Source organism: Bicyclus anynana, chromosome 9 (assembly GCF_947172395.1).
Source record: "Bicyclus anynana chromosome 9, ilBicAnyn1.1, whole genome shotgun sequence".
In the NCBI taxonomy this organism is placed as follows: Eukaryota; Metazoa; Arthropoda; class Insecta; order Lepidoptera; family Nymphalidae; genus Bicyclus; species Bicyclus anynana.
Genome location: NC_069091.1, coordinates 10,297,525 through 10,320,969, shown reverse-complemented (window position 1 = coordinate 10,320,969; position 23,445 = coordinate 10,297,525). Strand labels below are relative to the sequence as shown.

The following is a 23,445-nucleotide window of genomic DNA, read 5'->3' as shown; positions in this document are numbered from 1 at the left end:
TAAATAGAACAAACATCCTAGACATTTCCTAGACATTCAAAATCAATTTATCGTTTTTTTATTTGCAGATCTCGCATCGGCATAATCCCGCAAGAGCCGTTTATCTTCGCGGGCAGCATCCGCGAGAATGTGGACCCGCTGCGGCAGTACCTGGACGCGGAGGTGTGGCGCGCGCTGGACGCGTGCGGCGCGCGCGACGTGGTGGCGGCGCGCGGCGGTCTGGCCGCGCCCGCCGCGCAGCTGTCGCGCGGGCACGCGCAGGTGCTGTGCCTTGTGCGCGCGCTGCTGCAGAAGGCCAAGGTCAGTGAGCATTGCGCGTGCACACGTCAAACTTTTTTTATAGTAAGGGAGCCCGGGATGGTAAATTTGCAGTTACTCAAACGTCATGGGGACCGATTACATTCGGTAGATTAAATTATAGGAAGAATAAATGGTTATTTACTTTTTTCGCTTTAGTGGGGGAAAAAAAAACTAGAGACTTTAAAAACAATTTTTATTTCTTTGGTTTACTAAAATTGTCAGAAAATTGTAGCGATTAACTAAGAGGTTATTTTTTTCAAAATAAGTAAAAAAAATATTGCGCTCAAACCTCAAGAACTAAAATATAAGGGTTTTATTTTGTAACTTTAAAACCCTCCCATTCCATTACGTTACGCTCAAATCGTTGGATTTTCGAAATGTGCAGTTTTTAGCTATCAACTCACTTACCTTATCTTTATCTGATGTGCTGGTTGTGTATTTCCGATGATTGTTTTTTTGTTGCCCGTACGTACCCATCAATATTAAGGGCTCATACTTGGTGGAGGTACTCAACAACGTGCAAGGTATAGTCCCTTATGTTTATCTGCCGCGCTCGAGTAACTGCAAAAATCCCCTCTTCGGCTCCTTTACTATTATGGTTGCCTTCGCTTAAAACCAACTGACGGATAACGACGGACGATGGACTACTTCACCACTTTCGCCCTAATATGGAAAATTAGAGGACTGGCGAAATGCACAAATTGTGAAGCCATGATGAAAAAAAAACAAAGCGTCATCGTTGCCACAGATCCTGCTCGTGGACGAGGCGACGGCGAACCTGGACCAGGAGAGTGAGCGGGTCATCCTCGACACCATCCGCTGCTCGTTCGGCGGCAGCACGGTGGTGTTCGTGGCGCACCGGCTGGCCGGCGTGCTGGAGTGCTCGCGCGTGCTGGTGCTGGGAGCCGGCCGCCTGCTGGAGCTGCGCGCGCCCGACGACGCGCTCGCCGACCCCACCTCGCACCTCTACCAGCTGCTGCACCCCGACCAGTAGCTGACGTCACGTGCTGGAGTGCTCGCGCGTGCTGGTGCTGGGAGCCGGCCGCCTGCTAGAGCTGCGCGCGCCCGACGACTCGCTCGCCGACCCCACCTCGCACCTCTACCCGCTGCTGCACCCCGACCAGTAGCTGACGTCAGGTGCTAGAGTGCTCGCGCGTGCTGGTGCTGGGAGCCGGCCGCCTGCTGGAGCTGCGCGCGCCCGACGACTCGCTCGCCGACCCCACCTCGCACCTCTACCCGCTGCTGCACCCCGACCAGTAGCTGACGTCACGTGCTGGAGTGCTCGCGCGTGCTGGTGCTGGGAGCCGGCCGCCTGCTGGAGCTGCGCGCGCCCGACGACGCGCTCGCCGACCCCACCTCGCACCTCTACCAGCTGCTGCACCCCGACCAGTAGCTGACGTCACGTGCTGGAGTGCTCGCGCGTGCTGGTGCTGGGAGCCGGCCGCCTGCTGGAGCTGCGCGCGCCCGACGACTCGCTCGCCGACCCCACCTCGCACCTCTACCCGCTGCTGCACCCCGACCAGTAGCTGACGTCACGTGCTGGAGTGCTCGCGCGTGCTGGTGCTGGGAGCCGGCCGCCTGCTGGAGCTGCGCGCGCCCGACGACTCGCTCGCCGACCCCACCTCGCACCTCTACCCGCTGCTGCACCCCGACCAGTAGCTGACGTCACGTGCTGGAGTGCTCGCGCGTGCTGGTGCTGGGAGCCGGCCGCCTGCTGGAGCTGCGCGCGCCCGACGACTCGCTCGCCGACCCCACCTCGCACCTCTACCCGCTGCTGCACCCCGACCAGTAGCTGACGTCACGTGCTGGAGTGCTCGCGCGTGCTGGTGCTGGGAGCCGGCCGCCTGCTGGAGCTGCGCGCGCCCGACGACGCGCTCGCCGACCCCACCTCGCACCTCTACCAGCTGCTGCACCCCGACCAGTAGCTGACGTCACGTGCTGGAGTGCTCGCGCGTGCTGGTGCTGGGAGCCGGCCGCCTGCTGGAGCTGCGCGCGCCCGACGACTCGCTCGCCGACCCCACCTCGCACCTCTACCCGCTGCTGCACCCCGACCAGTAGCTGACGTCAGGTGCTAGAGTGCTCGCGCGTGCTGGTGCTGGGAGCCAGCCGCCTGCTGGAGCTGCGCGCGCCCGACGACTCGCTCGCCGACCCCACCTCGCACCTCTACCCGCTGCTGCACCCCGACTAGTAGCTGACGTCACGTGCTGGAGTGCTCGCGCGTGCTGGTGCTGGGGGCCGGCCGCCTGCTGGAGCTGCGCGCGCCCGACGACTCGCTCGCCGACCCCACCTCGCACCTCTACCAGCTGCTGCACCCCGACCAGTAGCTCACGTCACGTGCTGGAGTGCTCGCGCGTGCTGGTGCTGGGAGCCGGCCGCCTGCTGAAGCTGCGCGCGCCCGACGACGCGCTCGCCGACCCCACCTCGCACCTCTACCAGCTGCTGCACCCCGACCAGTAGCTGACGTCACGTGCTCGACGAGCTGTTAGTACAGCATCCAAAGTCTCTACTTTATCAATTCATATCTTTTTTAGGTAATTCTCTGTTACGGGGTACTGACATATTCAAAAAATTCTTATTTACGACTTACGTCATTCGTGATGATACCTCGGAGGTGCTTCGGATTAAGGATTCCGAACTCGATTAAGCAAAAGAGGATGTTCCCAGAACTAGTGTGTAAGCACTGGTAGAGTTTTTTAAATCCTTTTTTTGCGGATTCAGATCCGATGCAGTGCGTAACCGCATCGCTAATTCATCGCTTGCCATTCAATGTCTTCCTCATTGCTAAATGGTATTGAAATTTATCAAACATTCCATTAGTTTGTTATATTATCAAAGAAACATAGTATTTCAATGCCTACGTACTTTAAGTTTTAAGAATAATTCATGTCTTTTTAAACAATATCATTATGTTTAAAATAATGATATTGTGAATTCAGATTGAATGAATTTTAAGAGTATTAATTTTGTAAAAGCATTTAATGGTTTCTTGTGTTTTTTTCGTTTTATTATTTTTGTATTACGTGATCCATAGTACATATAGATCTCAGCAGTAGATTCCGCATACAAGTTTAAAATGTGTGTCAACCAAAGTGGTCTTGCCTACTCACTACCTTTGCCTACTGTCCAGATAGCGCTCACGGAACACGACGATGTCGTAGCCGCTTCAAATACAAAATTCAAAGACCAATACATTCTCGAGTCAATACGACACAAATCGTCGCATCAGTAACTTTTAATGTTATTCAAAAAAAATGGCGTCTTGTGTTTTGAAATATTTTAAAAACTAAATAAATAAGATGGAGTCTTTTTTTTATTGGTAATTGTTGATTATTATATTAATTTACGTAATTGTTGTCAGTGTTAAATTTTGAAATACAAATCATGAAAAAAGTTTGTATATACGGATGTAAAGGAGACGACGCGTGACGTTTTGTTTTTTATGGGTTTTACCGGCTTCACAAATTCACACTTCGACAAATTGTGCTAATATAGTCAATCAATCAAACATTTATTTGCATGTAGACAGGATGAGGGTGTAGAAAGTCGTCTAAGACTTCAAGTTATAAAGTGTATATGTATTCATGCTTCATACGAAATGCCATCGATATAAATCATTAGATGGGCAACTACATATTAAAGAACGTGCAATATTATGTCATTACTCAAAGACGTGCACGCACATCTTATTTTAGTGCGCAACGAGCGCATGCTGTGAGTGGACGTGGACTTAAAAAAATATTTTACTGTTTTTTCTTGTCAATTAATCCCTTAATAATTATGCCTTAGTGTTCATTTTGGAAATATAAAAACAAGCCGCAACACGAATAAAGAGCTGCTACTTTCCATGGGTAAATCTTTGAAACAAATGACAATTCCGCGACGCTTCGGGGCCCATCTAACGATCTACGATCGATGCGAAATTCAGTAAAGTTTTTCTATATAAGTTATTGCAATATGATTGCTCTGCAACGCACATTTTGCAGTGCCATGAAATCAAACATTATTATTTTTAATATATTGTTCATTTATTTACATTTTATTAATAAAATAAGTAAATAAATAAGTAGATTATTATTTATTTCTTATTAAAATATATAAAATAATTCTTTATATTATAAAATCCATTATGTTCATAAAACTGGTTGATACAAATTAACTTATAAATATTGTTAATACAACATAGTTGCTACTAAACAACTCGCTTAATAGATTAGAATTTAGATATCTGAACTAATTTGTTTTGTATGTTATTAACTTAATAATATATAATACAAACCAGTTTTAAATTCACAACAATGGATCTATTAATAGATATAATTAAAACAAAATATAATTTAATTTAATAGCGTATATTTTTTACTTTAAAACGATTTACATCTAAGATATACCTATTCAATTATTCGAAACCAAATGAAATTACTTTAGTGGATACCATTTTCTATTTTACTTGTAAATAATTATGACTTTTATACATCGATCTCCTATTAAAAAGTAGATGCACAATCAGCGACCAAAAAACGTCCCCACTCAATGAGTGCCAAACACAACTTCTTGGCACTCAATTCAAGTAGTCCTTAAGGTTGAATTTGCTCTGAATTTGGGGATTTATTGAATATTGGACTATAATTAAAAGCCTTTAGGTGTAATTTTCTTTACCAATAATTCTAAAACTGTCAAAGTAAAATTTGCCAGTTTTTAAGTGAAATTTTCGACATGATTGTGCGTCCTTTTATTATAAGAGGTCAATGCTTTTATATAATTTAAATGTTACGTTCCTCCGGTTTCTTGTAGGGATAGTCGATGTAGTCGAAAATTTCTTCTTCCGATGTGACAGCCACGGGCTCTCCGGGCACACCTTAAAAATATTTTTGTACTATGTAAATAAAAGACGATCTCTAAAGTAGTAACAAGATAGTAACATTGTAAATAGATATTTTTATAATAAAAGTCTGAATATACTCCATGTGGTTATTTATTAATCTACTTATTAGTTACTAGGACACAAAAAAATCATCTTTTTAAGGAATTTAGATTTAGATTTTCTTGTGACTATCACAGAGATAAACTTAAAGGATACAATACAGGATATTTATAAAAAAATGGAAATACAATTCAAAGCAGTTTTGGGCTTTAGTAATTTATAAAATAATATTGTTATCTCATCGTTCTATTTTGATAAACTTAAATCAATATCAATCATATCAAAAAATCTCATTCTCTTAATGAAAAGTAAATTAAAAGAAATATTGTGATTATCATTACATACCAATAAAAATACAAAGATATATCATCATTATCAACCTATATTCGGCTCACTGCTGAGCTCGAGTCTCCTCTTAAAATGAGAGGGGTTAGGCCAATAGTCCACCACGCTGGCCCAATGCGGATTGGCAGACTTCACACACGCAGAGAATTAAGAAAACTCTGGTATGCAGGTTTCCTCACGATGTTTTCCTTCATCGTTTGAGACACGTGATATTTGATTTCTTAAAATCTGGCCTTAATCAGAAGTACATGAATATTCCCTATTAATATAATTATAAGGAATTACCAGTACATCCAACGGGTCTCAAAGAGTATTCATTAAGGGTGAAGCCCTTCTCGAGTGCGTGCGTACGCATTTGCTTGTTGAATACGTCACTGCCTGTGAAGTATAGTACAGCGCAGTAGTACTGGTCGCTGGGAATTAAACGGATATCCAAACGCCTGTACAGATATTCATCTGATATGCGGCATACACCCTGTAAAAATAAAAAAAAAACATTTTTAAAAATTACTTAAACCACTGGCAAAAATATTGCTAAAAATTTTAAAGATATATTCTTTGTAGAAATTGAATTCTTTAGGAAAAATATTACAAAAAAAAGCGGTGAGTATACGATATTTTGTGAGGCTTTAGAAATATTATTAGAACTAAGGCTGAAGTCCTGCCGCTCAGAGATAGCGTTTCTGACAGGTCGCGTGATCGAATGAGTGATGTAACTTCGAAATGGCGTACGAGGTTGTTGAACCGCTGTATTTCAAGGTTATGCCAACTGTTTGTCTTTGTAGTGATGACACAAAATAACAAGGCAATTAAATATGTTTGTCCCATTCTATCACGACCTGTCAGAAACGCAATCTCTGAGCGGCCGGACTTTACCATGAACTTGGTGTCGCCCATTGATATAACATCCGTGATCAGATCATGCAACGCGTCCACAACAGTCTTCAACAACTTCTCACTATGCTTTTTCTTTTCATCTAATTTTAAAGATGGGTGGGTTACTAGGGCGTCTATATCACCACTCTGTGACTTTCCACGTCTGTCAAACAAGTTAAAACATTACGTTTATACTGTTGTTGGAAATAAGTAGTCTGAGCAGGATATGACGTCACTCGACTATATAATGTTGGTTCGTCCCGACGCTAGGTGAGGTTTCCGTACAGTACAGAGTAGAAGTGGTTACTGGTTGGAAGGAGGCGACTGGTGGGGTGCGTCGCTCGACCTACATTCGGTGGCAGTATTATGATCGATCCGTCAATATCTCTTCTGGAGTAATCCTTAATGGGTTACTTGGTATAGGCGGAGAGAATAACTTGAGCTGTGAAAGGTGAGTGCTGGCAAATCGAAAGGGTACCCTTAAACCTGCATCCGGAGTCTCAAGCCTCTGGGACTGCTCAAGGTATTCTCTGCCATTCTAGGGTCTTATTTTGGTTACAGTTTGATTTGTTAATTAAGTTGTCCTGACAAATATTGTGAATCATAACCTTTGTTTGACATAAGTTTTCTGTAATCCACTTCTGAGTCTGCTAAAACTATTTTGTTTTCCCTATGCCCAGTTTGACGTTGTCGTTTAAAATATGCATAATGCAGGTAGGTAGGTTGAGTCAAGCGGAAATGGCAATGGGCAGGACACATAGTTCGAAGAGCCGACGTAGGGTCCCAAGGTGCTGGAATGGCGACCTTGCACCGGAAACCGCAGTGTTGGTCGACCCCCCACTAGGTGGACCGAGGATATTAAGCGGGTTGCAGAGAGCCACTGGGTGCTGGCGGCTCGAGACCGTTGTACTTGGAGGTCTATGCAAGAGGCCTACGTCTAGCTGTGGACGTCTATCGGCTGATAAGGTAAGGTAAAGTAAGGTAGGTAGGTAGGTAGGTAGGTAAACAAAATGCCGTTGTTGTTCTCACCTGTAACTCCCGCAAATAGTTATTGTGAATTGAGAATCTAAATTATTTAAAATATTTTTAAGCAAATGTTCAATTTCCTGTATTTCAGCTCTCGGAATTTTCTTCTCGAAGTCCTCGAAGTACCTTTGAAATAACCATTCATCAAAATTCATAGCATACTTAGTAGATACTTAGGTACCTTCCATTAACTAGCTGGTACCTACCTACTTAGTTCTAATCATCATTATCATTCAATGGTTCGCTATAGGCTAGGCCCCCCTCTTTAAAGGAGAGGGGATTTGGATTGGAGCCCACCACGCTGCTCCAACGAGGAATGGTGGCGTGATATTTGTCTTTTAAATGTTACTGATAATATCCGGAACCGACTGCTTATCGTGCTCTCCGCTCAGGATCAGGCTTCTAGTGAATGTCTTAGAAGAAAGAAAAATTCATACTAGGAACCTCGTGATCCGAAGCTTCTTAATAAACACTGGAACAACGACGCATTACTATAAATAGTAGGTATAACTCGTGCGGATTCACTTGACATCTGGCTATCAAACACAACCGTACAAACATCATTCGAGCCAGGAGTCAAATTATTCAGTTCATTAGCTGTATGTAATTGGATGTTGATTAATGTTAGGTACGTAATATTTGTAGGCTTTTCTTCAGCATATAAGTAGTTCACCTTCGTCACTTGGCAAACTAATAATAAACAGGAGTAATCTCAAGGTTTTTTACGAATTAGACACAAATACTTTTGTTTAAAACTAAATAAATAGGTAAGTAGGTACCTAAGTTTATAGAAAAGTACCTACCTATATCAAATACCTTTACTTACTTTAAACCGATAAGTTGGTGATGATTTAATTTTATTTGGTTTTTTCTCAAGTCGTCAATTGTTTTTATTCCGCTATTGACCAAATCGGCAGCTTTCACCGGTCCGATACCAGATACTCTCGTCAGTAAGCTAATGGCCTGAGCATTTTCGTCTTGATGTATATTCTCTAGCTTTCTCAATTTACCCGTTTGTAAAAACTCGTCAATTTTTTTTGAGATTTTATCCCCAATACCGCTTAGCTTTTTGGCTTCGTCGCCAGATTCGATCCTTTTGGAGTGGGCAGCTAACACGCTAGCGGCTTTCCGATAGGCATTGTACTTGTGGATGTTTCGGCTTACGTTCTTTTCGAAATCGGCTAATTCCATTAAAAAATCACAGAAATCCGTGTTCGGATTTCCGGTTTCAGAAGGATTCTTTCTCTTACTCATTGTTTTGAATTACGGAACCTGCACAAGTTTAAATTATCAGTTTCATAACTTACCCAAAGATTAATCAATAATAGGCAGATAGAGCGTACGAAACAGGACGATGTCGTAGCCGCTCCAAATACAACGAATACATTCTCGAGTCTCTGTCCATTTGCTACAACATAGACAGTGCAAAAACCGATTGTGTAGGTATTTTAGCCGTTTGTGGTAGGTAGGTACATAAAGGATGTCCCGTCATTAATAGGCCGCACCTTAGATTAATGGTCTCAGAGCCATAAAGACTATTTTAGTCGAGTACGTACAATTTTTGGGCGGTAAATCCAAAAATTTATCGTACTCGACTAAAATACTAAAGCAGTTGTACGGCCTTTAGTGGATATAACGCAAGAAGTGGGAGATACACAACATTAAATTGATTAGGTACTTGTGAAAAAATTTGTAGGGTGACCACTGACCAAACCTTGACCAAACATACATACATACATGTATTAAAAAACTAAAAAGTCCCTGATAACGTCTCCAACACAAACGCCATGGTTTCCAACTAAAAAGTGACGCAGCGCAGCCCAATGATGCCAGTACGCAAGTACACTTTTTCTGATCTGTGGTCTACGCATGTCGCATTCTATCCGCATCTATACATTATACATCCTAGAACTCAGGGCCGTAAAATTCAGTTTAAAAAAAACTTATAATTTTCTGCGTGACATCTGACAGATCTTCAAAATCACAAAATGTCAATCCAAGATTCGGGAGTATTTTTGTCCGAGGTTGTTTTGATTTTAAGGTTTTGTGAAAGTTTGCAAATACTGAACTGTTATTTAAGTGTTTTTGAAAAAATATAATGGAAAGAACTATAATAATATTATAATTGAACATACCTGTGCAGACTCCGTAAAAACCTTCGTGATGGATAACGTAACTGAAAAATTAGTGCAATGTTTTGGTCACAGAAAGTTCAAAAGCGAACTTCAAGAAAGAGCCATAAGAGCGGTTGCGAGAGGTAGGTAGGAAATTTGGTACCATTAATTAATTTCGAGCCTTTTAGTTAGAACGCAACTTGCCCTCTATTTGCGAATGTTCACTATCGAAAACGCATAACAACAGTGTTGCCATAATGCATTACAAAAAATCTTTTTTTTGAAAGAAACTGGCCGCAACGTTTACCTATATTTCACAAAAATATTCATAACATTAATTTTTTTTCAGGTGTCCATGATGTATATATTTCAATGCCCACAGGATCAGGAAAGTCACTATGCTTCCAATTGCCAGCTATGTTGCAGGACAACAAAGTTGCCATTGTATTTTCTCCCCTCTTAGCATTAATTAAAGATCAAATAGATCATTTAACCAAAATAAAGATATCGGCAGAATCAATAAACTCCAAAATGACAACTAAAGATAGAGAGAGAGTATTAAATGACCTTCGCAGCATGAGACCAAATACAAAGTTTTTATATGTCACACCAGAGCAAGCAGCTACAGAAACATTTAAATCGTTAATAGAACATCTAGTCAAATATAAGAAAGTTTCTTACATAATAGTAGACGAAGCTCACTGCGTTAGTGAATGGGGCCATGACTTCAGACCGGACTACTTGAAGTTGGGCAACTTGAGAGAGAAATACAGAAGCATTCCATGGGTAGCGCTCACTGCCACTGCTAGTGCAGAGGTTGCCAAGGACATATTGGAGAATTTGAAGCTCTTACAACCTGTTGCTCAATACAAAACACCCAGTTTTAGAAGGAATTTATTTTATGATGTTGTGTATCAAAACTGTATACAAGATGAAATTGGTGATTTAGTAGATTTTCTTAAGAAAAACTTAAACAATGATGAAAGTGTTAAACCAGTAAGTTACTTAATTTGTAGTTGTCTAGATATTGCTGTAAATTTCATTCAACACTATCTAATATTTGAGATGCTCATTATTTATCCAATCTGTTAATTGAACAAGGTCTTTTTTGCAATAATAAGTGACAGAGCAAGCAGACAGTCCACCTGTTGCTTAGTGGAAATCCATTGTCAATCATAACAGCAACACCATACTATGTGGTGCTTTGTATATGTCCATCTAAGGCCAGATCAAGCCTGACATGATTGTTATTACACCAGCTACAAGTAACTGTACCTGTCAGACCAAATTAGCAATAATCCTTGGTGGCAGAAATAAGCATGACATTAGTACTTATTAGATAACCTCTGTCACAATGACCTTGGGAAATATAAAAACAGGAACATTTTATTACACTAGCAGACACCATGCACTTCCACCTGCTTGGTTCTCATTCCCATAGGGATACGAGGATAAAATATAGCCTATAGCACTCTATACAGTTTAGCTTCCCAGCCTATTTTTTTTCATTATTCAGAGCTTCAGAGCCTATTTTTTTTATTATTTACAAGTTAGCCCTTGACTACAATCTCACCTGATGGTAAGTGATGATGCAGTCTAAGATGGAAGCGGGCTAAATTGTTAGGAGCAGGATGAAAATCCACACCCCTTTCGGTTTCTACACGGCATCATATCAGAACGCTAAATTGCTTGTCGGTACGTCTTTGCCGGTAGGGTGGTAACTAGCCACGGCCGAAGCCTCCCACCAGCCAGACCTGGACCAATTAAAAAAATCTTTCCCTCTTTATACTACTTTAGATAAAAGGCCTGTTTGCCACCTTTTGATAGTCTAAACATGAGTTTTGTCACTTTCTTACTGTACGTTTAGTGACAAAGTCAAAATTTTGAATAGACTGTCCAACACTTATCAAAAAGTGATGAGACAAGAACTAACAGTAATCATTTGTTAGCCTAGCATGCATAAACACAATGTCTTATGTAGAGAAAAACAAATATAGTTGACCAATAGTTAAAATATCACTCTTTCACTGCACTGAATTTAACAAAAGAGAGATAAGTTGTGGTGTGCGTCTTAGACATATCAATGGCATCATCAAACCAGTTTGTAGCAAAATATTTCAAAACTTGACAAGAGTTGACAATATTTATATTGTATTATTTTAGAAAGACAGAAGTGTTGCCATTGTTTACTGTAGAACACGAGACCAAACAGAAGAAATGTCTAGTATGTTGACAAAAAAAGGGCTAAAATCTTTGGCGTATCATGGAGGTATGTATGTTTTAATGTTGATTTTTTATTCATTATCAAGCAACAAACACATTTAATAAACTACAAAAAGGTTATTGATAGACACAATTAGTATTTTTTAAAGAAAACCCGTGATAGCCCAGTGGATATGACCTCTGCCTCCGATTCCAGAGGGTGTGGGTTCGAATCTGGTCCGGGGCATGCACCTCCCAACTTTTTAGTTATGTGAATTTTAAGAAATTAAATATCACGTGTCTCAAGTGGTGAAGGGAAAATGTCATGAGGAAACCTGCATACCAGAGAATTTTCTTAATTTTCTGTGTGTGTGAAGTCTGCCAATCTGCATTGGTTCAGTGTGGTGGACTATAACCCCTCGCATTCTGAGAGGAGACTCGAGCCCAGCAGTGAGCCGAATATGGGTTGATAAATGATGAATGAATGAATGAAAAGAAAACCAGATAGCTTATCAGTAAATTAAATTACTCATAGGAACTTCGCTTTGAGGTAACTTAAACGCACAAATAACAAAGATTAGTAATTTTGTTTGAACGCCCATACAAAATTTAACGATCATTAAACCTACGACGTCATTAATTCGTACCATTTTGTATGGGGTGTTTATCAGGGATCCGCGGCAGCGCCGCAAATCTGGTCCTTTAAATCCCTGTAGCTCCAAAAGTAATGATTGCAGATACTCCGTTACTTTTACAAAACTGTACTATTAGCATATATTTTATATACAATTTAAAAAAACTGCCATTATCCCTATTAAATCAGATAAAATATCTTAATAAGGCTTTATACTTATCTTCTGCATATATGCTCTTAGATAACACGTTCGCTGCGGCACTGATTTTTCTGTACTTTCTTCTGGTGCAGTACAAGGTTTTTGACCTCGTACTAGAACTTTATGTGGTCCAGTACGAGGTCCATCGACCTCCTAACTCTTGAATACGCTAGACGCACGAGGTCAATTGACCTCGTACCGCAGCGAATGCGTTAAAGATTATCTTACTATTTCCAGGTATGAGGGCAGCCGATCGCGTATCAGTGCAGGAGCAATGGTCCAACGGAGAGTGTGGGTGTGTTTGCGCAACTGTTTCGTTTGGCATGGGCGTGGACAAGGCGACGGTGCGCGTCGTGGTGCACTGGGGGCTGGCGCAGAACGTCGCTGCTTACTATCAGGTATATATAATAATAATAATAATAATAATAATAATAAAAACACTTTATTACACCAAAAATAAAATAACAAAATTTTACAAAAACAAACCAAGTAAAAATACAAACAATGGTGTAACGGCGGCCTTATCTCTAAAGTGATATCTTCCAGGCAACCGTTATTATAAGGAGTTCACGTTTACAAAGAGAAGTGGTTGGTGCGCAAATATCGACTTAAAATACTGTACAATAAAAAATAAATGAAATGTACTTACTTAAAACTACATAAATTAAGAAACACATTAAAATACATAAATACCAATATTGACATTAATAGTATATATTGTGAACGTTGTGAGAATCTATAAGTAGCCAAGCATTCACTAACTCTAATAATGTACATAGTTATAACCACAAACTTAAAGTATTAGCCGTTGATTTTCCTAATAAATAAATAAATAAATAAATATGACTATGACTATACAACCTCACACTTGGACTTGCCTGTGTAATAATAGGGTAGTTGACTCATATCAAATTTAATGTAAACAATATTAATAACGTATAGTACATGGAATAAGATCGATATTAATTAATAAAAGTTAAGGATTTTTTATAAAACTTAATTTTTTATCATGTACTTTTTAAAATTTTCACAACGTCAAAATCACTGTCGCCTATTTTTGACGTCATGTATGTAATATTTTTGTCAAATGCTCCGTTTGGTAAAGGATTTGTTACGTGACGTCATGAATCAATTAAAATATAGACCATCATGGTCAACAGCATTTTGACTCGTATATTATCAAATAAATATTTAAAAATTAAAATTTGAATGTAATCACGGTTAAAAATATAAGATTTTTTTTTCATTCTTAGTAGAATGATAATGAGGAATTTAAGATCATTAAAAAAAAGTAGCTTATTCAAAAATGTCTCAAGAGTACTTCCTAAATGACAAAGATTCACTGTATAACTTGCAAGTGCGAGTTTCAAATTCACCTCTAACTCTTAAAGAGAAAGATAGAGAGCGATCAATTAGAAACTCACTTACGAGTTATACAAGACATTGTTACAGAATAGCCCTCCAGCTGTCTTCTTTACAAAAGACAGAAATAAGTACTTAAATGAAATCAGTCATTATTACTTGATAGACTTGAGACTTTTCAATAGTGCTTGTCTATAAGCCCACTTGAAATAAATGAATATGATTAGGTTAGATTCAGGTGAAACATAAGGACTTGTTTAAATAAACAGTATAAGCAAAATAAAAAGCAAAATTCTATTTTACGATGACTGGATATTAGTAACATAAACACATTTGTGTTTAAACTAAATGAAAGTCCACAGCCGAAACAACTTTTCATCAAAAAAATTAAATAGACTATCAAAGTAAATTTTCTATCCCACAAGAATATCTAGTAAAAGTTTTCTAGATTTATACTCATACATCTAATTTTTATAGAACTTCTTAATCTCATGATGATTTCAGTTTGTTCTTTTTATCTATATTTAAATTTAAACTAGCGGACGCCCGCGACTTCGTCCGCGTGCAACTCGATGTAAACTTACAAATACTCCCTCCTACCCCTATAATTTTTTTTTCTGTCATATGAACTGACAATAAAAAACACACAAAAAAAATGTGAAATCGGTCCAGCAATCCATATATCTCTTGATATTCATCTACCTATATATATAAAAATGAATTGCTGTTCGTTAGTCTCACTAAAACTCGAGAACGGCTTAACGGATTTATCTTATCTTGGTCTTGAAATGTTCGTGGAGGTATAGGGAAGGTTTAAAAGGTGAGAAAAAATCAAATAATTTCCGGGAAAACTCTAAAAACTGCCGTTTTCTATTTCCCATACAAACGTTTAAGAGTCAAGCGGTAGGGGTAGGGTAGGGGTAGCGTAGGGGTAGAGGTATAGAAGGGTAGAGTAGGGATAGAGAATAAGTGCACTTATGTCAAAACGAAGCTTGACCGGGTCCGCTAGTTTATATATATATATTTATTATATATATAAAAATAAGTCGGGTTTTCCTTCCTGACGATATAACTCCAGAACGCACGAACCGATTTCCACGGTTTTGCATTCGTTGGAAAGGTCTCGGGCTCCGTGAGGTTTATAGCATATAGGGTAGGGTAAGGTAGGGTAGGGGTAGAGTTGGGTAGGGTAGGGGTAGGGTTGTGGTAGAGTAAGGGTAGGGTAGTTGTAGGGTAGTGGTAGGGTAGGGTAGGGTAGTGGTAGGGTAGGGGTAGGGCAGTGGTACGGTAGTGGTAGGGTAGTGGTAGGGTAGGGGTAGGGCAGTGGTACGGTAGTGGTAGGGTAGGGTAGGGTAGGAGTAGGGTAGGGTAGTGGTAGGGTAGTTGTAGGGTAGGGGTAGGGTAGAGGTAGTTGAAAGTTTACATCGAGATTTACGCGGACGAAGTCGCGGGCGTCCGCTAGTATATATATAGATATGATTATATTATGTGTTGAAGTATTTATAAGTATTTTATAATATTTCAGGAGTCAGGAAGGGCGGGTCGCGACGGCAAACCAGCTTGTTGTCGAATTTACTATTGTCGAACTGAACGTAATGCAGTGGATTTTCTACTTAAGTCTGAACTGGCCCGCTCTAAGACCCCAGAGCAGAAGCAGCGTTGTAAGAATGCATACAAAAGTTTCGAAATCATGGTCAAATACTGTGAGGAAGTCAAGTAAGTTGAATAAACCATTTAATTAATTTTATGGATGCTTGTAATGCAATTGTACTGAAAATTTTAAACATACAGCTGCATTGAAGTTGGTTAAAAATGTCATTTAGACATAGTTGCAACTGGCACTACGCACTTCACTAATTAGCTACTTCGTAATATTTATCAATGAATAAGTTTCGCTACGTCATTATTATAAGTATGATTATAAAGGTCACATTTTAAGACTATTTACAAAAGAAATATTATTTACTCCAAAAATATTCATTTTAGAACACATGTTCCTTGGATATATTTAATTAATTTTCCTTAGAGAATATAACCCTAGAGTTATGGGAAATGCTCCCGAGCACCATGTTTAAGAGCCGTGATGGCCATATGGATATGACCTCTGCCTTCATATTCCAGAGGGTGTGGGTTCGAATCAGGTCAGGGGCATGCACCTCCAGTCTTGTGTGCATTTTAAGAAATTAAATATCACGTGTCTCAAACGGTGGCCAGCGTGGTGGACAATTTTATTTTTTTATAAAAAGAATATTTGCCATACCTTTTAAATATTAGTCGGGAAAGACTGTATTAGAAATGGGCACGACAATAGACCAACGGGACGGGGATCGAACCTCCACCCCTCGGCGATGAATCTGACCGCTCTTACCGTTGAGCTATTGAGGTTATTGAATTTTCTGATAGGCGACTCGAGCTTAGCAGTGAACCGAATTTGGGTTGATAATGATGATGAGCCTGTATAGACTATGATAAATTGCTGCAGATGCCGCCACAGGATGTTTGCGGACTACTTCGGCGAGGAGGCGCCCAAGTGCATCAGTCGCTGCGACGTGTGCAAGGACGCGCGTGCCGTGCGCCGCGCGCTGGAGCAGCACCAGCGCCGCGCCATGAGCGCCACCATCGGCCAGGGCGGCTTCGTCACGCACTCCGACCCCGCCGACTTGTACGGCGAGGGCAGAGTCGGCCAGATCAAGTGAGTAGGCCTACCAGTATCAGTCAACCTTCGAACATTTACTTAGTCGAGGTTACTACAACATTGATGAGTTCCTTAAAGATAAAAGCGCGTGGAGGCCATTGGATCAGCTTCCACCTTCACACAGGAAATAAAACTATAAGAAATTGTAATTGTTATCAATTGTAAATTATAATACTGTATGACTTTTTCAAAAGACCAACTGTTGAGTTTCTTGCCGGTATCTTCTCAGCAGAACCTGCCTTCCGAACCGGTGGTAGAATCTTTACAAATAGTCAACTGACGTGTCAACAAAAGTGCTTGTAAACTGAGCCTACTTGAAATAAATGATTTTTGATTGATTGATTGATTGATTGACTATTAATAACGGGACCAGCCTCGCTAACCGTTAAACTTCTGGCAAAGATCAAGAACCAACTATCTAACGCGTTTATGTTGCTATAAAATTTATGTTTCATTGTTGTAATCGTTTTCGTCATGTAAAGAGCTCCCGAAAAATGCCAGTTTGTGTAGTTGAATGGCATAAAAAACGGCCAAAATCTTGTAGTTTCTTAGTTCTTGTAAAAAATGGAATAACGTTTCATTTGTAAGTATTTCAACGTTAATTTTATTAAATTTGTAATAAAACAATTTCTAAAAAGAATCGATTCTATTGACGGAATAGCAAATAATCGATCAAGTAATCGAATATTCTATGTAGATATTCTGTGGATAGTCTAAAAGATGTGTTTTTAGTCTATGTAAAAAATACGCGTATGTGTATTGCAAGTCAAATTTATGGTTGTGTGTAGCGTATGGACACAGAATATATTTAATGGTGTTAAATATTTTCAATGTGTGAGTTTACCTCGTCCGCCTCAAAAAACGACCGACTTTTTTGTTGGTGAATTTGGGTGCGAAACAGGTCTATAGTCTAAATAGTCAAAGCAGTCAACAGAAATAAACATGATAGGGTAGTTTACTCATATCAACAAAATTAATTTCGTGTAGTATATGGAATAAGGGTCCGAAATATATCGATATCTATATATATAAAAATGAATTACTGTTCGTTAGTCTCGCTAAAACTCGAGAACGGCTGAACGGATTTATCTTATCTTGGCCTTCAAATGTTCGTGGAGGTATAGGGAAGGTTTAAAAAGTTAGAAAAATTAGAATAAATGCCGGGAAAACCATAAAAACAACCCTTTTCTATTTCCCATACAAACGTTTAAGAGTCAAGGGGTAGGGTATGGTAGGGGTTGAGTAGTGTAGAGTAATCCCTACTCTACACTACTCTATTCAAACAAGGGAAGAAGTGTACATAAGTAAAAGCGAAGCTTGACCGGGTCCACTAGTTGATTAATAAAAGTTAAGGATTTCTTATTAAACTTCTCTCTCTTGGTCTATAATATTAGTATGGATTGTATAATATTAGTATTGTATGTATTCTTAGTTGAATAAAGTGTACTCTCGTTTCATTAAAATATATCATCATGACTATTGTAGGGAGTCTCGTGCGTATTATGACGACGGCAGTGACGAGTCCGAGGGCGAGGGCGACCGGCGGCGCGTCGCCGACGAGACCAGGTCCCTCATTATAAAGGAGTTTGCGAACAGGAAGAAGAATCTCGGGAAAGACAAAAATGTAAACAATAACGCTGAATCTGCTAAATATTCTAAATGCAAAGCAGCTGAAAGTACAGAAAACAAGGTAATCTATACTAATATTATAAAAAGGGTTTGATTGTTCGTGTTTGTTTGCATTGTTTAGGCTCTAAAACTACTGAACCAACATTTATTTCAACATTTGGATCAGCTTCCAACTTCACACAGGAAGTAAAACTATAAGAAATGTAAACAGTAATTGTTATCAATTGTAAATTATAATACTGTATGACTTTTTCAAAAGAGCAACTGTTGAGTTTCTTGCCGGTATCTTCTCAGCAGAACCTGCCTTCCGAACCGGTGGTAGAATCTTTACAAATAGTCAACTGACGTGTCAAAAGTGCTTGTAAACTGAGCCTACTTGAAATAAATGATTTTTGATTTGATTTGAACATTTGTAAGTAATCCTCAATTTTATTTAGAACTAGCGGACGCCCGCGACTACGTCCGACCTTAGACCTCTTTAATCCGGCCCTCTCGCGAAATCCGTTTTTACCTATGAACTACTTCCCTGCCAAATTTTATCTATGTACGTCAAGCAGTTTTCGAGATATCGTGATGATGACCTTTCGCATTTATATATTAAGACTAGCGGACGTCCGCGATTTCGTCCGCGTGAAAATCGATGTGAAACTTTCAACCCCTATTTCACCCCCCTTTATTTCTATTTTCGCATGTTTTATATATAAAAAATAGTCCACTAATCATTTTACAAAAATATAACTCAAAGCATAAACGATTTATATTAAAAAGACTATAACCCATTATTAACCCTGTACGGGTAGAATTTTGAATGACATTAGTTTTAGTATTTTTCTAGTCGTGTAATGTAATGTATTTTTAGTATTATTCTAATGTATTATGTAACATGAAATATTAAGGACTTTCCATACAAACTTTCAATCCCTGTTTCACCCACTTCTGGTTTAATTTTCGCGAAAAAAAAATATGCCAAACTACATATAACCTTCTACATATTATAATCTCAAATAGTGTCAAGTTTTATTTTAACTCATCCAGAAGTTTCAGCGTGATGCCCGGTCATCAATCATAAATACGGACAGACAAACAGATAGACAAAAAATTAAACTAAAATTTTGAAAATATCTTCAATGTACAGAATTTGACCTGTTACAGTTTCATTATAAGTAGTCTTTGATTTAATCAGAAACGTGAGACTTCACCCTCACTTTAAATTTTTTTTCGTAAAGGTAACATTCCGATCTTGGCGACCGCGACCTACGACTACGAAGGTCTCGTTTAGTGCTCCATATTCCAATTCATACTAAGCAGTGGGTCGCACGGTCGCCAAGATCAAAATGCCACCTTAAGTCGTCTTTCACTCATTTGTATGTAGAGAACATGCCCAAACATTTATGAAAGTAAAGATCAAAGTAGGTAAAAAAGATAAATTCTTTTTTTGTAACTTTTTCTAATAAGAATTTTCAAATATTTATTAGGAGCAGCGGCCTCTTTGACGGCTTCCGTGGCGCAGTGGTATGCGCGGTGGATTTACAAAACGGAGGTCCTGGGTTCGATCCCCGGCTGGGCCGATTGAGATTTTCTTAATTGGTCCAGGTCTGGCTGGGAGGCTTCGGCCGCGGTTAGTTACCACCCTACCGACAAAGACGTACCACCAAGCGGTTTAGCGGTCCGGTACGATGACGTGTAGAAACCAAAAGGGGTGTGGATTTTCATCCTTCTCCTAACAAATTAACCCGCTTCCATCTTAGACTGCATCATCACTTACCATCAGGTGAGATTGTAGTCAAGGGCTAACTTGTAAATAATAATAAAAAAAAGCGTCTGTACTCACGATCCAATTAAGAAGTTTTATTTTTAGGTAAATGGCCTGACACTGACAGGACGTGAAAGTTATCTATCACTGCTTACTGACGCTCTCAGAAATAATCTTGAAGATGTAAAAAATTTCGATGATCCAGTATATAAACTATCACGTCAAGATATAGAAGACTGTGCAGTACAATTGGAGTATGAGGCATTTTCTAAAAGTACTGTTATCAGTCTGTACAGAAGAGCGATGACGAAATTGGTAATAATATTATATTTTATTGAAAATATAGCTTTAGTTACAGCAAAAGAAACTAATAATTGTCTGTATTTTGCTTTTTAACCGACTTCAAAAAAGGAGGAGTTTCTCAATTCGAGTCTGTTTTTAGATATCCTCTGTCAGATCCTGCAAAGACTGTTTGTATATGGACCTCAAAATATATGAACCAAAAAAACCTGATACTCTACTAGAATTTGTTAGGGAACACGAAAGGAAAAAAGAGGAGACGCACAATTACGGTTTCATAACTGCTTCACAATTGGATAGTAGTAAGTATTTAATTCTAATTATGTATAAAACCATTAATTGTATGTAAATATTGTGAATTATAATTATTGATACCATTCCTACTTTAATAAATTGTTATTTTAGATCATATGGACTATGATAATAAACCGAAATCACTCTCCATAGCTGATAAAGAAACGAAAAGAAAAGCGAACTCATTTAAAAGAGATCCATTAACCCAAACAAAGCTACAAAACTTTTTCTTAGGAACAAAGTCACAAGAATCTCCAGTTGTTATTACAGATGACAGTGAAGATGAAGGAGGACTAGTTATAGACGAAAACGCACGATCCAATCATAGTGATTCAACATTCAAGCTGGAAGAAGCAGATGTTTCCATTGTTGAGGAAGACAGTAATAAAACAATGAAAATTGATCACGAAACAGAAAGTGACACAGAAAGCAATATCGGAGAACATACTAAAACATTAGTTATAAACATAACGTTACAAGGTATACCAAGCAAAAGTAAGGATAAGAAAAGCAGTGATGAGGTAAATACAGCAAACAATAATGGTGAGTTAAAGATGGATGATTCAGGTGAAAAATCTAAGCCTACTGCTAAAAGAAAAATCAAAGCTCTGTTCGGAGAATCGTCCGACAGTGAAATAGATTCTGACTGTAATAAAAAAATTAAACTTTCACAAGACACATATGCTGCAAATAAATCATCAACAGATAAGGAATGTGAAAAAAGGAGTTCTAAAAAGTCCAATAAGAGGTACAAGGATAGAAATTCTTCACAGTCTGATACTGATCGTGAAAAATCTGATAAAAAACACAAACACAGAAAATCTTCACAATCTGACACAGATCGCGATAAAAATGACAAAAATGTTTCAAAACACAAGGACAGGCATTTACAAACTGATACAGATCGCAAAGGTATTACAAAACATCATAATAAAAAAAAATCTCATACTGATGTGACTGATTTGGAAAAAGAGAAATGCAAGGAAAAAACATCTTCCCAATCCAATGATCGCGAGAAAACTTCATCAAAACACAAAAGTCGTAAATCATCACAAAGCGGAACTAGTCGAGAAAAAGAAGATAAGCACAAAGATAGAAAAAGTTTACAAACCGAGGACGAGTTATTGATAAAAGATAAGACATGTAATGACTCACAAATAAATGACATAGATGAAACTCTTATTCTTAGTTCAGACACGTCTGTTGAAAAAGTTCTAGACGATGATGAAACAGTTTTAGATAACAACCACAAAACAAACGATTACATTGACTCAGTAAAAAAAGAGAGTAAACATCTTGAAAATAGCGAAAAACTTGAAGGAAAACCATTAGATAAAGCGCACCAGCTTAGTTTAGAGGCGGATAAGGTATTGATGGCGCTCAAACAGTTTTCAGAAATAAAATCAGACCCAGAGCCTGAAGTCAAACTAAATAATGATGAAAAAGCAAGTGACTCTGAAAACTCTACTGTAACATTAAAATCGCCGACTAAACATGGAACAAAAGATAATGTAAAAGGTGAATTGACTTTCAGTAGCAGCGCAAAGTCTTTAAACAGGCACAACAACGACATAAAAAAAGAACACCTAAATAATAAAGATAAAATAATAGCCCAAAAAGAACCTCCTGAAAAGAAGGAATCAAGGAATGATAAAAACGACCTTGATAAGGAAAAAAGAAAAGAAATCATTGAAAACAGTACAGAGAAACGAAAAACTGAAAATTCAAAAAAGAAAGATCGCGCACACTATAAGGAGAAGAAAACTGAAAAAGTTGATGTTGCAGGATTAGTAGTTAAGTTATTAATGCCTTATTATAAGAAAAAGAAAATAAACAGTCGGGACTTATTTAAGATAACTGCGAGGCACATAGTTCACCAACTACTTGCAATACAAGTTACAGGTAAGTTTAAAATAGTACATTATGATATAAGTGCGGTAAGTTGAAAATTACAGCCGAGGCGATATTGCAGCTCGAGCCAAAGGCGAGAGCTATAGTAAGGAAGCAGAGGCTGTAATTATCAAAGCGCACGTATGTCATACGACGTTTTATAACACATTTGCGAGGAAACACACTTCGAACACACTTTCTGAAAATGTATTTGCATCTTCCTGTTTTCCTTATGACATTTTGATACACTTGTCATTTTTGTACAAATAACGAAGTGCGCACACCAGCGTTTGTTTTTTTTTTTAGACAAATTCACCAAAAACAGACAGTATTACTAATAAAGTAATATAATATTTTTGTGTTTCTGATACAGACATTTTTGTCAAAATTATTAAAATTAAAAAATTAAATGGCTTCTTATTATATTTTATTAGACGGATTCGACGATGAGACGAGACGTTCGTTTTTAGACGGATGTCAATGGTTTTATATATATTACATTACGGCACATGTGCGTAATGAGTTACATTACGATATTGAAATTGGTGAAATAAGAGACACTTTGCGAGCAAATGTGGTATAAAATAATTTATCATGAAGTTTATTCATGTCAAATGTACAAAATCCCTATTTTCTTTTATTTTTATTTCAGAAGAAGCAGCAATAAATATGTTACTAAAGAAAGCCTTTAGTAGCAAGGACCTGATAATTGAAAATGAAAGTGATCTAGAAAAAAAGTTAATTTTAAGTAAAAACATGTAATAATAATAATAATAATTTATTGAATTCATATTAATTGTTAGACATCCACTTTCATGGATTTTAATGATTATTCTTGTATGGTTATTCTGTTTTAATAAAATCATTATCACCACAGTTATTTATTACAGAGTATGAGTTTTAAA

The 23,445-nt window shown here is 38.7% G+C and overlaps 3 protein-coding genes across 5 annotated transcripts in view; 2 read left to right on the top strand and 1 right to left on the bottom strand.

Moving 5' to 3' along the window:
* Positions 1-5,259, top strand: part of LOC112055098 (ATP-binding cassette sub-family C member 10) — a 23,693-nt gene extending 18,434 nt beyond the window's left edge. Inside the window, exons 22-23 of the mRNA XM_024095097.2 lie at positions 69-300; positions 1,049-5,259. Of these exons, the coding sequence (XP_023950865.1) occupies positions 69-300; positions 1,049-1,294 (478 nt within the window). The 3' untranslated portion in view covers positions 1,295-5,259. The remainder of the gene's footprint in view (positions 1-68; positions 301-1,048) is intronic.
* LOC112055097 (DNA polymerase beta) lies at positions 4,634-9,743 on the bottom strand. Of its 3 annotated transcripts, none has more exons than XM_024095094.2 (6): positions 9,604-9,743; positions 8,295-8,740; positions 7,472-7,594; positions 6,443-6,605; positions 5,852-6,041; positions 4,634-5,155 (listed from the first exon to the last, which is right to left on the bottom strand). In XM_024095094.2, the coding sequence occupies exons 2-6, from the start codon at positions 8,720-8,722 to the stop codon at positions 5,061-5,063; spliced, it is 999 nt and encodes a 332-aa protein (XP_023950862.2). In that variant the 5' UTR covers positions 8,723-8,740; positions 9,604-9,743; the 3' UTR covers positions 4,634-5,060. The 3 variants fall into 3 exon arrangements, with proteins under 3 accessions (XP_023950862.2, XP_023950864.1, XP_023950863.2); XM_024095096.2 differs by lacking the exon at positions 9,604-9,743 and adding an exon at positions 9,206-9,316; XM_024095095.2 differs by lacking the exon at positions 9,604-9,743 and adding an exon at positions 8,812-9,080.
* LOC112055096 (ATP-dependent DNA helicase Q5) lies at positions 9,444-23,445 on the top strand. Its single transcript, XM_024095092.2, has 11 exons — positions 9,444-9,725; positions 9,932-10,578; positions 11,746-11,851; positions 12,855-13,015; positions 15,505-15,695; positions 16,462-16,671; positions 18,160-18,364; positions 20,162-20,371; positions 20,499-20,658; positions 20,762-22,552; positions 23,193-23,445. The coding sequence occupies exons 1-11, from the start codon at positions 9,632-9,634 to the stop codon at positions 23,300-23,302; spliced, it is 3,885 nt and encodes a 1,294-aa protein (XP_023950860.1). The 5' UTR covers positions 9,444-9,631; the 3' UTR covers positions 23,303-23,445.

What these genes read in the sequence shown, in the direction of transcription:
- LOC112055097 (XM_024095094.2), bottom strand. Translation starts at nt 8,722, where the DNA reads ATGAGTAAGAGAAAGAATCCTTCTGAAACCGGAAATCCGAACACGGAT. An exon ending in ACTATTTGCGGGAGTTACAG is followed by an intron (nt 6,606 to 7,471) that starts GTGAGAACAACA and finishes CTTGTTTGACAG; the next exon opens with ACGTGGAAAGTCACAGAGTG. An exon ending in TGGGCGACACCAAGTTCATG is followed by an intron (nt 6,042 to 6,442) that starts GTAAAGTCCGGC and finishes TTATTTTTACAG; the next exon opens with GGTGTATGCCGCATATCAGA.
- LOC112055096 (XM_024095092.2), top strand. Translation starts at nt 9,632, where the DNA reads ATGGATAACGTAACTGAAAAATTAGTGCAATGTTTTGGTCACAGAAAG. An exon ending in CTGAAAGTACAGAAAACAAG is followed by an intron (nt 18,365 to 20,161) that starts GTAATCTATACT and finishes TTTTATTTTTAG; the next exon opens with GTAAATGGCCTGACACTGAC. An exon ending in GAAGAGCGATGACGAAATTG is followed by an intron (nt 20,372 to 20,498) that starts GTAATAATATTA and finishes GTCTGTTTTTAG; the next exon opens with ATATCCTCTGTCAGATCCTG.